The sequence below is a fragment of the Phoca vitulina genome, unplaced genomic scaffold (genome assembly GCF_004348235.1).
Source record: "Phoca vitulina isolate PV1807 unplaced genomic scaffold, GSC_HSeal_1.0 scaffold4, whole genome shotgun sequence".
Taxonomy (NCBI): domain Eukaryota; kingdom Metazoa; phylum Chordata; class Mammalia; order Carnivora; family Phocidae; genus Phoca; species Phoca vitulina.
Window position 1 is genome coordinate 35,888,934 of NW_022589707.1, and position 12,456 is coordinate 35,901,389.

Genomic DNA, 12,456 nt, shown 5'->3' on the forward strand with positions numbered 1-12,456 from the left:
TCAAATGTGAGTACATTCCTTTGAAAGGGAAAAGTGTGTTTTTGTAATGATTATTTAGGATGTCTTTTATAGAGAGGGTTGACCTTCTGTGACAAACTCTCTGGGAGAATCGTGTTTGGGAACTTGGAGTTCCATTCTAGGGGGAGCTAGCCCAAGTGTTAACAACCCAAACTATAAACAGGAAACTCCAGGCTGACTCCTACTCAAGTCCCAAGGTTGTGGACCTCTCACTGAAGATACGGAGCTTGCAGAGATGACTGGACGAGGTTCTCAGACTTTCAGACTTCATCTCGTAAGACATAAATTCACCCAAGTACCTACACCACGACACAGAGCATGCTGGTGAAAGAAAACGACGCACACCCTCAGAGCAAGTGACGGGATTGTGGGTTGCAAACATTCAAAGCTGCATGGAGTCCAAATCCAGTCACATCAGTGACTCTGGGATTAACCTGGAGAGGGTGAGGCCCCACACCACGGGCATGCAGGAGTGACTGTGGTCGGTCAGAGAGCAGGACTCTGCACGCTCTCAGACGGAGGGGCCTCACAGGGGCCAGGCTCAGCAGGTCCACTCAGGAATTAGGTTTACATCCTTGCCTCCCACCTGCCACCTCCTGATTCAATGGCAAGTGCTGAAAAAGGACAACTAGGCCTCACTACGAACGCAACGCTGTGATTGTCTGTAGATGGGCGCCAACCAAGCAGGTGAGCCTTGGAAGATGAAAAACAGAGCAGCCATCCATCTTGCTAAGTCCCAGAGATGACCAGCGTTTTCCATCTTCTATCAGAAAAGACAGCAGTCACGTCTATTGAAGTTCCTTGTCTACCCTGACAGAAGTTCACAGTAAACATATTTCGCAAGTGTCGACAAATACTGAAATAAGAACAGTCCATTTCATCACTTCTTAAAAGCATCACATCGACAGTGGTCGTGGCAGTGGTTATCGCTTCAAGAGGGCTTACCATATTCCAGGCCCTGTTCTGAGGACTTCACAGGCTTGCTGTTGTTGTTTTAAAGATTTTACTTATTTATTTATTTGCGAGAGAGAGAGAGAGAGAGAGAGAGAGCACGAGCATGCATGGGGGAAGGGGAGAGGGAGAAAGAGAATCCCAAGCAGAGTCCATGCTGACCCTGAGACCATGACCTGAGCCAAAATCCAGAGTCGGACGCTTAACTGACTGAGCCACCCAGGTGCCCCTAGAACTTTACACGTTTTAACCCACAGTTCTGACCAAAGCCCTATAATAAAGACAAAGAGATACAGAATATTAGGCAATTCACCCAAAGCCTTACAACTTTTAAGGAGTAGACATAGGAATCACTACACTATTGTTCCTAAAAATATATACTTATTAAATGATCTGCTAAAAACTGGTTTATGGCATACACTTTACTTTCTTCTATTCAAATTCTTGCCCTTAATAATTCCATTTATACTCTTAACAAAGGCCTTTCACAAACATCAGTGCATTTAACCCACATTCATCACCTCAGTTAATGGCTCCAGTCAACAGATTAGGGTCTGCATGATTATTCCTCTTTAGAGGTGAAGCTGAAGGGTGCACACACCATTGCGACTTGCCCAGGACTCACAACTAAGGCTCAGAGAGTACAGGTCACCTGTTCAGTGATGCACAGATAGCAGGTGGCCCCCATGAGACTTGAACCCATAATTTCAGACACCAACACTGCCACTCCACAGCTGTACTTCAATGACAAAGCAGATATTAAACATTTAGTGAAGACAAAATATTTTTCCTGAAGATCTAGCTAAGGGATTAAATTATATCATAATATTTTTTAAAGCACCATTAGCAGTTTAATAGAACAAACTTGAAAGTTTATAATGGTAAGATTTTATATTAGCCAGACTCTTTTATATTGTTGCTCAATAAAAAAAAAAAAAAAAAAAAAAAAAGGCCTCGTGGCCTTGTCCATTTTGCACTTAACTATAGAAACATTCCAAAGATGTTTGGAAAAGTATATTACTTTTATCCATGAAATTAGTTTTGTTTTGGTACCTTTTAAAATTTCATGTGCTATTTATTCACTTTTACTAAGATCTTTCCAAATCAAAGTTTGGAAAATTTGATTTTTGCTCTAAATTTTCAAAATCCCTACAGCAATCTTAGTTCTGGATTCCTATCAAACAGGGTTCCAGCAAATTCCATCTATGATGAACTCTATTCCATGTGAAAATGTAGAGCAGGTACTAGGGAGGTGGACACCATCACTGATTGTTTCCAATAGTCCCATAAGATGATGAGAAAGTTCTTTCTTTGATATTCTCCTAGAATCTTCAGTCTAACACTGCAATATTTATTACCACTGGTCTTTCTATTCTTCAAACATCTTCAGCCTTGGTCTGTACTTTCCTGGTTCTGCTCCTTCTCCTATAACAACTTCTCAATCTCTGTCATGGGTTTCTCCTTTTCTACCCTTCCCTTAAATATAACCCTTCTTCTAATTACTCTTGTAGGCCCATTGCTTGAAAGCTCAATGTAGACAAATAATTTATTCCCAAAGTGTTGAAGTGTATTTCAATTCAGGCAGTTAACAGATGTCTCTGTCCTCTGGTCCTGATTTCTCTACCAAGCCTACTGGGCCCTTCTACCTGGAAGGTCATCAAAGCCAACTCATCAGGTCTAAACTCATTCTCACACACCCACATCAGTGACCTCTTCTCTTCCTACATTGTCTATACCACCGGTAGAACTCTCGAAATTCCCTCTAATTCACCCCATCTCTCACTTCTGCCATCTGTTCTATTGTCAAGTTCTATCAACTTGGGCTCTAAAATTCCTCTGCAAGTCTAGGGGTTTTTTTAAGGGGGGCTACCCAATTTTGACTATTGTATAATATTTGTGCTACCACTGAGAACACATACTAGCATGGCAATATCTAACAGATGCAATAATTTGCCAAATGAGTCATGCAACAATAGAGAGCAAAAATGGAATTTTGAAAAGGCTGCTCTGGAAAGTAAACTCTTCTATTCAGGTGGCAGCTCCCTGCTCTAGAGGCACCAAGTGATTAGCAAAGTGACCGCTACAGATACACCCTAGTGCATCACTCTACCATAATGACACTGCATTTTAACTCCTGTCCTGCTGGGTGTGGCCTGGAGTCTTTTAAACCTCATATTCTAGAACTGGAAGGTGGTTAAAGAAATTCAAAAGAATGAGCAACATTGGTTTGCCCCCATGTCTCCTTCCATTCCCACTGCCCATGCTCCTTGCTCTCACTGGCTTGCTGCTTACTCTCGCCTGACCTCGCCTGACCGCTCTCAACACATCCCTGGAGGCTGTGGTCCAAACCCCAGCCTCTCCACACTTGAAACATGCCCACGGAAAATCGTCGAGGCACTTATAGAAAACACATCTGATGGTGTCATGTGGCTGCACCAAAATAGGAAATCCTCCCAATTACATGAGTGGAACCGATCTCCTTATTATTGCACCCAGCTTTCTACCTCCAGCTTCTACCAGAGCTTCGGGCGCTCGGGACTCAGCCCACTCCACAGTCCCCAGGCACACACTCCTCTGTGTCCTTCCTCCGACAATGCCTTGCAAAGACCAGCTTTCCTCCACCTGTCAGGGTCCCAGGTAATCCAGTCAGAACTCAACTGCAACTCCCTTAGTACTTGGGTTCGAGTCGATTATAGTGCTCTTTCTGTCACTCCTGTGGAACTTATTTATGCCTGGGTCTTTCTCCCCCATTAGCTTGTGGGCAAGAATCTGTCCTGTTGGTCTTTGCCTCCCCGAGGTGCCCAACCAGCACAATGCTTCAAACACAGAAAAGGCTAAAAATAATAAAATAAAATGGAAGGGGAGAATGAAGTGTGGAGAGAAGGAAGAAAGAATAATATTATTGAAATTATAACCTGCTATCCCTAGTGCTTTGAGTAGTGTTTTATAGAATTAGATCTGGGAATCAAGAGGTCTTAAAATATACACTCAGCTCATTTGCTGATCTTAACTAAGTTCAACAAGCACACTTGACCTCCCGGCGCCATGAAAGGTGGTGTTATTCGTCTTCTTTTTATCACAAAGGAGTCAATATACCATCAGCTGGACAGAAGTGCCACAGAAGAGGGTGCGAAAAAGTGATATCCTTTATTAGTGCCACAAATTTCTATTAATTCACTTTATTTTCCATCGTTTTGCCTTGCCTGACTTTTCTAACTATGTCTTCCTCTTCTGCCTCACCATATCCGTATCCCAATCGGCAGAAGGGCTCCCCTTCCTCAGCATCATTTCCTACACTTAAAACACAGTTTACCACTGGTGTGCACTTGAAAGGCCAGAGTCTACGAATGAAATGAAAGCATCTTTGAAATGGGATGGGGATGGGAATGGGGAAGGGGAGCACACGAGTAAATAGGCAGCAAAAACCCGCTCAGGTCTGGAACGGGGTTGAGAGACTTCCACGAGGCGGGCCAGGAAAATCCCCATGCTGCCAGACCACTAGGCAGTTTTTCCAGAATTACGGCGCTCCTGAGTCCCAACTCTATCCCTCTGCCAATAAAAGTACAAGTGAAGGTGACCCCACAGGCATAGAGATGTAAATACTCTGCAGAAAAACGAGGCCCCTCTTCCATGGAAAGTTTTTTTAGTGTTTAATGGAGAGCAAGGGGAAAACTTACACCAGGGCTCGCAGACCACTGGACCAATAAGGAAGCCGTCTAGATCAGCCCAGTCCAAGTCTGGAGGGTCAGAAAAGCCCACAAATGTTCCTGACTTAGCCCTGTTCATTCATAATGATGGGTGGGCTTGGAATCATTATCCCCATGCTTTTTCTTCTTTTTTTTTTTTTTTTCTTCCTTTTCTGATGAAACTTTGCATCCTACTCCATGTGAGGAAATAAGAATTTAAACAATAATGTCATCATCAACAACAACAACAATGAATCATTCTAGAGAGCTCACTCCATGCCAAACTCTGGGCCAAGCCTTCCATGCGGCCGCTCACTTCATTCTCATGGCAGCTCTCTGAGCTTCGTATGGACGTTCATCCCGCTCTCCAGATGAGGAAACCAAGCCTTCAAAAGGTAAGGCGATCTTCCCAAGTTCACCACCAGTGAGTGACAGAGCCTAGATTGGAACCCAGGCCTGTCTGATGCCAGCACCCAAGCTCTTTGCCAAAATATGATGCAATGCCAGACAAAAGCTGCCTGAACTGCGGGTCTTCCTTTGAAAGGGCCCCCCAAATTCCAGAATTGGTGTGTGCTACAAGACCAAAATCACTCTAACTGCCCCCAAAGAGAGCCTGTGTCAGCTTTGCAGAGGTTGAAATAACTCTCTGAAGCCCTTGGAAGTATTTATAGGTGTTTTTAAATAGTAAACAACTAGTAAAAGCAAATCGGTTTAGTGGAGAAAGCACTCGATTCACATCCCCATCTGTCTCTTAGGAACGGTATGACCTCAGGACATTTGCTCGGCCTCTCTCAGCCTCAATAAAGCATGGGTAGAAATAACTGCCTCAGAGCTGGTACTGGTGAACTTGCCAGCACAATGCTATAAATAAGTTACCTCCCCTTAAAACTGCTCTATTGAATACACCATTTTGTGGAAAGGAAATTAATCAGAACACCTTCTAAACAGAAAATAAATAAACAAACAAACACATCCCAATCACTGCCTTAGTGAGCATCCAAAGTCTAAACATGATACGAAACAATTTTCAAAAAATATGGCAATCTGTGTATATGTGCACATACTAAGGGCAGTATCTGTCTGAACACATGTAGACTACTTCATATTTCCTTTCTCTCTCTCTCCCCACCCCCTCACACACACACACACACACAAATTGAATCCTGATACAACATTATCTCCCTCATTCTCAAACATGTGCCTAACACTTGTTCAGATAATAGATATCTACTCTCTAGCCAGTTAACTTAAACAATAAAAAAAAAATGAGATTTTTACAGAGATAAGGCACCCCAGACAACCGAAGATGCTGGTAGCTACTTGTTTAGTGACAGAGGATTTTTGTGATTAAAAAGTAGAAGACAGCAGACAAAGTCTCCTCTGTTCTCACCACTTGGTTGACTCCAAGATAGGTGGAGGCCCCTTCTTGTAACACCAAATTTCACATTGCTTTTTATGAGCAGAGGGTCCATTTCTACATTGCACCTCTGGATTTAAAAGAGGAAATTTAAACCTCAGAATAATGTTTTTTGCTGAACAAATGTATGCCAAACTAAGCTCTGACTGACTTCTGGTTTTCTGAGTCCTGGCCCCCAAAGTTTTCTCAGGTTTCCAGTATCGGGCTGAACTCACTGGCTTGTCCTGCTTCCTTCTATGTGACAGTTAGGTGGAAAGGGACAAGAAGGAGGAGCACCACCTCCCAGGCACACTTGGTGGATTTGGGGATGCCCAAAAGATCCCAAGAATTGCTCTGGGTTCATTATCTGAAGGTGACTTATCACCGTACTTCAAGAAAGGCACACCCATGTGTTTTCCTAGGCATTCTGGGGGGGGAAATTCCAGCAGAAAGGGTGGGGGGGGAATCATACAAAACAGCAGTAAGTCTGAGCCTTTTCTTCCCCAGCCCCATAAAAGACCATTTTTTAAGGTGGGGAAAAGCCACGCTTTGCTTTCTAACTAAACAATGGAGCACTTGCATCTTTAAAGTGCCTACCAGATTCCCTCAATTTCATGACAGTGGCCCAACTTCTCACCTTCCCCTTGAATAGATGAACTGAAGCTTTTTGACTCCTACACTTTAAAACTATATCCATCACCAGCTAACAGACAGGTTATTCTTGGATCACAGCTGATTCTGGCAAGATGCTGGGCCTTAGCAGATGAGGATAAATGAGAATACAATTATTCAGTTCTGCTTGCCGTGGCCACTGCATCCACTGTCATCCTCAAAATTCCCACAGAAATGAGCTCATTCCACCTTTAAAACATTTCAGAGCTTAAAAGTTTAAATCAGGCCAAGTTGATTTTGTGGGGTTTTTCAAGCTTTTACACCGTAATTATATACAGGACTTTGTGCCACCTATTTCCTCCCAACTGTAACATTTTACGTCTTTTTTAAGCATACGTTGAGGTTAGCTTTTTTTTTTTTTAGTACATGTTATGAAATAAGATATGAGCTTGTGCTCAGCTTTAAGTACCTTTTTGCCAAAAGGCTAGACCAACACAAACTAAATATGACTATTTTCTTTATCCAAAGTACAGTTTTGACTATTACATACCCTTTTAATGTACATACATAAAACTAGCTCACAACTAAAGCTCCCTGCAAGTCAACTGAAATCGTAACGAGATTTTCCTTTCATATAATGTGATTAACAAATGTTAGCTAACTGAACTCCAAAAAGACTCAAAAGAGAAAAACAAAATAACTCACGCAGTACCAAGAAGTAAAATAACTCAACAATCTAATTTTTTCTTGCTTTTTCACATCTTTAAGCAAATAGCCTGTTCCACTCGATTATAGGGATGTGCTCTAGAGGCAGATGAAACCGAGAGCTAGTTCCAGCTCTATCTACTAAAATATGAACTTCACAAGCTAGGAGACTCCTTTAGCCTCAGTTTCCTTGTCTGTAAAATGGGGGTAAAGGGCTTCAAAGGATTTTTGTGGAGGTTAAATGAAATAATGCAGGCTTAGATAAGTGCCAACAATATAAATGTTGCTACCACTGATATTATCTATCTGCTAAATATGGCTACCTTCCAACCTAAGTGTAAAAACGCCAACCAGCCTCACAGCAGGCTGGGGTGCTTTGAAATCCTTGTTCTGCAGTGGATCCATTGGAAACTTACAAGAACACACACAAATATAGAAGTGGCCAATCCCCTATTCCTTCTCAATTTTATCAAGTCATTACAAATGTTTGGGAAGCACTAACTATGACAGCTGGGGTCCCATAATCCTACACCCCTGCAAGGTCAGGGTAACATATCACTGGACCTTTTGGCTCCTGAAAGAACTCTGAGGCATCTTACAAAGTAACAAGTGAGTTGGATTGCCAGAGTCGTGACTTCACCTGTTTAGAAAGGATTCCTGACAGCTTGCACTCAAAGCAGATACCTCTAAATGTTAGATAGAAATGAACTGACTGTCCTTCTGAGCTTAATCAATACTTTTCCAGGATAAGTAATCATTCCCACTTGAATTCCAATTCATTCATCTTTTCTCTTCAGATTCATTATTTTAGCTTCAAAATGGCAGGATTCTAACATCTATCTTATTATCAGTAAGGCTGTGCTTTCAGAGAAAGGCACTATTTTCCACCCTGAGGAGAATACTGAGAAGGGGGATTGTTCTGTATAGAATTTTTCATAATGTTACTTGGGAACAGTTTGCAAACTGTATGTTTAAACTTCATGAGTAGTAAGACTGCTGAGGAGTAAAACAGTATTTTCACATGTGGAGCTCCAAGCACATTTAAATGTTACTCAGGAATTCCCCACCCCCAAAATCTTAAGAGATTAAGATAAAATAATTCATTCGTATTATACAGATAAGATCAATGAACCGGGAAGGTTATCTCTCCCTCTCCACCCCCCCCCACACACACACACACCGCATTTGTAAATATAAAATGGATATAAAATTTAAACGCCAAGTTTCTTCTCAACAGGTCCTTTAGTGAAGGATCACTAATTAACATGGCAACTCATAAACAAAATCCAAAGAGCCCCTCCTCTCGGCTTTTATTAAGGCAGCAATATTTACCATCGCAGCAGATGTACTGCATTTTTAGTCTGTCTCTGTTGATTCCCTTAGTCTTCAGAACCTGCTAATCATCTGATACAGGCATTCACCTTCACTCATTTATCATTTTGCAACATTGACCTCATCCCTTGTCATGAAAAAGTTTGGGTAGTTTAAACCCAGATGGCTTGGCTTTCCCCTAAATTGAGAAGACTCCCCTCCCCAGTTCCACACAGCATGTTCATCTGATAACTAGCAGTCATCTATCACTTTGGGGCTTTGCATTTGACTGCCTGAATGTTCTTCCAGCAGGGTTTTGTGATGTGTAGTTCTTAGCCAAGTTTTGCCAATGGCGATTGGCATATAAAACACTCTGAAGCAAAAATTTTGCTCCTTGTGAGTCCCTATTTCATCTCAGAACTTCTTGTTCATATAACTTAATCTCCCCCATGTGGTTACTCATTCGATCTTATCATTAACTCTTAAACTAAAATAAATTGCAACAAATTATGCTTTTGAATCTATTGTCACTGCCAGTGTTAACTAAGCAGCCGACAGCCAAGTGTCATTCTCTGTTAGGGATAGAATGTCTTTTCTGACTCATGCTTCCAGATCAGAAATATAAAGACTGTTTTTGAGATCTTAGGGTATAAAACAGGCAAAGAAATCCAAGATTACATCTTGTCCTCAGGTTTCTTCTTTGTGACTGTCACCTCTCTTACCCTTTGTCACATATCTTATCCCTGACCTTTATACCTAAATGTTATCTCATCATTTTCTCACTAAGATGATAGAACCAAGGCAGAAAGTTTGATGGCACCTATGATTTGGTGGCAACAGCCACTCTGGGAACTAAGAGTGTCAACAGTAATTATCACTGGGACAGTGCTGTACAAAGTCCATCTTAATTTTTTTTCTATAAGGATGATGTCAAAAATAAGAATCCTAAGCCTCATGAAATATAAATTACCAAAGTTATAAAACTCAGAAATTCAGCTGAATTCAACTCACCAGCTATGTGCAGTTTTGTAAGGACTAAAAACAATTTTTCAGATCTGGTTATATTATTACGTTTAATGGATTCACCTTGTCAAAGGGAGTAATTGACTTCACATTACCTGATCCCTATACTTACCAAGCAGACACACATTATACAAGGATTGTCTGTGATAAATGGAATCTGGAGGACTTCACCTTCATTTTCACACTTTGCAACAGAACCTGAAGTGAAAAAAAAAAAAAATCAATTTAAATTTTGTTTAATGGCATTATTGCAAACATCTAATTTTACACTAATCTTTCTTTGAAGCAACTACCAAATTCAGAAATCCCTAATGAGTTTTAAATTATCAAACTCAACAAAAACAAATTTCCCCCCCAAAAAATAATTATTTTAAATAGTTTTATTTGAAGTTTTAAAAAAAGACTGTCATATAGAGATAGATTTTCTGCTCTCAGATGGCTTAAGCACAAATCCAACTATTTCACTGAATCTTTAATAATACTCCTCCTTGATGAAGGTATTTCAACTAAACACATACCCCCATATGCAAAAAAAAATTTCAAAGTGGACAATAGGGCTGAACAAAATTCAGGACTGCGTCAACGAACAGGCCTTTATATGAATCTGCCTCAGGTTGTCTTGAGTTTAAATCACTTTTTGAAACAATCTCTCGCCTCTTCTCTTAAAAATTGACTTAATATTTTCTTTTCTGCACCAGGTGTCAGTAAAGTATGTCCTTCAGAATAGCAGCTGAGGTCTTCACCTGCCTGAAAGCATATCATTATTTTATCCTGCTAGTATTACCCTTTTTAAATATGACGGTTTCTTTAAATTCAAAGTCTGGAGAGCTAGTGCTTTAAAAAAGCACTGCGAACACAGAAGCTATATTGGAACCTTACAGAGTGAGAAAGAAGGATGTGTGGAAAACGGTGCGAATTTTTTCCTTGATGTGCACTGGAGGAGAAGAAATCAAAACAGGGGCCGAGGAAAACAACAAAAATACAGAAATTTCTCAAATTCAAACAGAAGAATTTCTATCATCACTATATTCGTGTTAACAGCCTCTCGGTCCTCCATCCCTTAACCTACTCACTGCCTTCCCACCCCTTAACACGGCGGACTTCGCTTCATTCCCATCGGCAGCGAGTGGCAGGCGCCAAGGTGCTCGCTCCCCACCCTCCCGTCCCCGGGGCAAGCCAGCGCCTCCTCTCCCAGGTACTAAGCCAGCGTCCCGGAGGGCCGGTCCCTCCCGCCCCCTCCCCTACCTGTCAAGAAGGAGGAAGCCAGAGACATGGGGACCCCCGAGCAATTGAGCAGCAGCAAGACGCAGCAGGTAATCCCGGGCGAGCGCCGGCAGGGACGCTCCGCCAGAGCCCTGACGCCGGAGAACCAGAGCATCGTCACCTGGAGGGAATCCCGGGCGACTGCAGGTCCCGCGCCGCCGCCTCTGCTCCGCTACCGCCGCTCGCAGTCAAAAAGGGCTCTCAGCCGGCGAGTCGGGAGACAGTCCGCGAAGGAAGGAGGCGGGCGCCCGGGAGCGGGGGGAGGGGGAGCGAGGGGTGAGGGGCGCCAGGGAGGAGGGGTCCTGCGGCCAGGCTCCTCCAATGCGGCTTTTTTTTTTTTCTTTTTCTTTTTTCTTTTTTTTTTTTTTTTTTTTTTTAGGGATTTGCTCGCAGCGGCTTAGTCGTCGGCCACCCTACGCCAGAGATGGGGCCGGGAGGAAGGGGATGTCGGAGCAGCCGGAGATAGGCCGAGCAGAGAGGCTGCGCTGCCGACTGCGCACAGCCGCTCCGCCGCCGCCGCCCGGGCTGCAGCTACTGCCCGGGGCGCTGCCGCTGCGGCGGCCGCCGCGTCCTCCACTCCTGCATTCCCCACCTCCCGCCGGCCCCGCCGGCTCTCCGCCCGACCCGCGCGCGCGCTCGCTCCCGCGCCCAAGACAGGGGCGCACCGGCCGCCTCCCGGAACCCGCTGGGGGCGCCCGGGCGCAGGAACCCCGCGCCCCGGACACGTCTCAGCCGGGCGTCCAGCCGGCTCCCCAGCCCCTCGCGGGAGGCCGCCAACCCCGGAGCGCAGATCCGAGCCGGGCAGGCGTGTCTCCACCGCCCGGCACGCTCGGTGCCTCCTCCCTTTCCCGGGGGAACCCTCCCCTAACAGGAGATGCCACACCACTCCTGCTCACGCCAGGGTGCCCCAACCCTATGAGAAAGCAGAAAATGGGGCGCAGGGGCGCCTCACCACCCTGCTGTCTCCCAGGTGCCCCCAGCTTTGGGAAGGGGCGCAGGAGGGGCCCAGCAACTTTTCACTCCTTGCTTTGCTTCCCTCTGGCGGGGGCGCACCAGCGGACTGCCGGCTGAGCGCACAGAGGGGCGAGGCGTCTTCGACACCAGTGTTCTGGGCTTATGTGTCTGCGCGTCCTGACTCTAGGGAGGACAGAAGTTGAAACGACATGCAAGGTCGATTAATAAAAGCACAGAGGCGAACGCTTTTGGCCCTTAAAAAAGAGAAACAGTCGCTCCAAGACTCCTCCCTTCCAACCTCTGGCTCATTGGGGCGGGGAGGTGCTGTTTGACTAATCATTCATTCACCCGCGAAAGAGGGAGGGACTTGCCGGGCGGCTAATCTCTGGCGGGCGGGGGACGCCACGGCGGCCTCGAGAGCTTGGAGCTCTTGTAGCCGTCGCAGCCTGGCTGCGCCCTTCTTGCCTCTGCAGCGCTGGGTGTCGGCGAGCCCGACCGCAAGCCCCGCGGATATCCTCCGTCCGAATCGCGGCCTTC

The 12,456-nt window shown here is 44.5% G+C and overlaps 2 protein-coding genes across 2 annotated transcripts in view; one reads left to right on the forward strand and one right to left on the reverse strand.

Moving 5' to 3' along the window:
- The window catches only part of BMPER (BMP binding endothelial regulator), a 248,508-nt gene extending 237,310 nt beyond the window's left edge, over nucleotides 1–11,198 (reverse strand). Inside the window, exons 1-2 of the mRNA XM_032401800.1 lie at nucleotides 10,948–11,198; nucleotides 9,815–9,900 (exon numbers count right to left, since the gene is read on the reverse strand). Coding sequence (XP_032257691.1) covers nucleotides 9,815–9,900; nucleotides 10,948–11,080 — 219 coding nt within the window. The 5' untranslated portion in view covers nucleotides 11,081–11,198. The remainder of the gene's footprint in view (nucleotides 1–9,814; nucleotides 9,901–10,947) is intronic.
- Nucleotides 11,199–11,409: 211 nt separating this feature from the next.
- Nucleotides 11,410–12,036, forward strand: LOC116630632 (basic proline-rich protein-like). The gene has a single exon (XM_032401308.1). It carries the CDS (start codon nucleotides 11,410–11,412, stop codon nucleotides 12,034–12,036), a length of 627 nt encoding a protein of 208 aa, XP_032257199.1.
- Nucleotides 12,037–12,456: the final 420 nt, after the last annotated feature.

What these genes read in the sequence shown, in the direction of transcription:
- LOC116630632 (XM_032401308.1), top strand. Translation starts at nt 11,410, where the DNA reads ATGTCGGAGCAGCCGGAGATAGGCCGAGCAGAGAGGCTGCGCTGCCGA.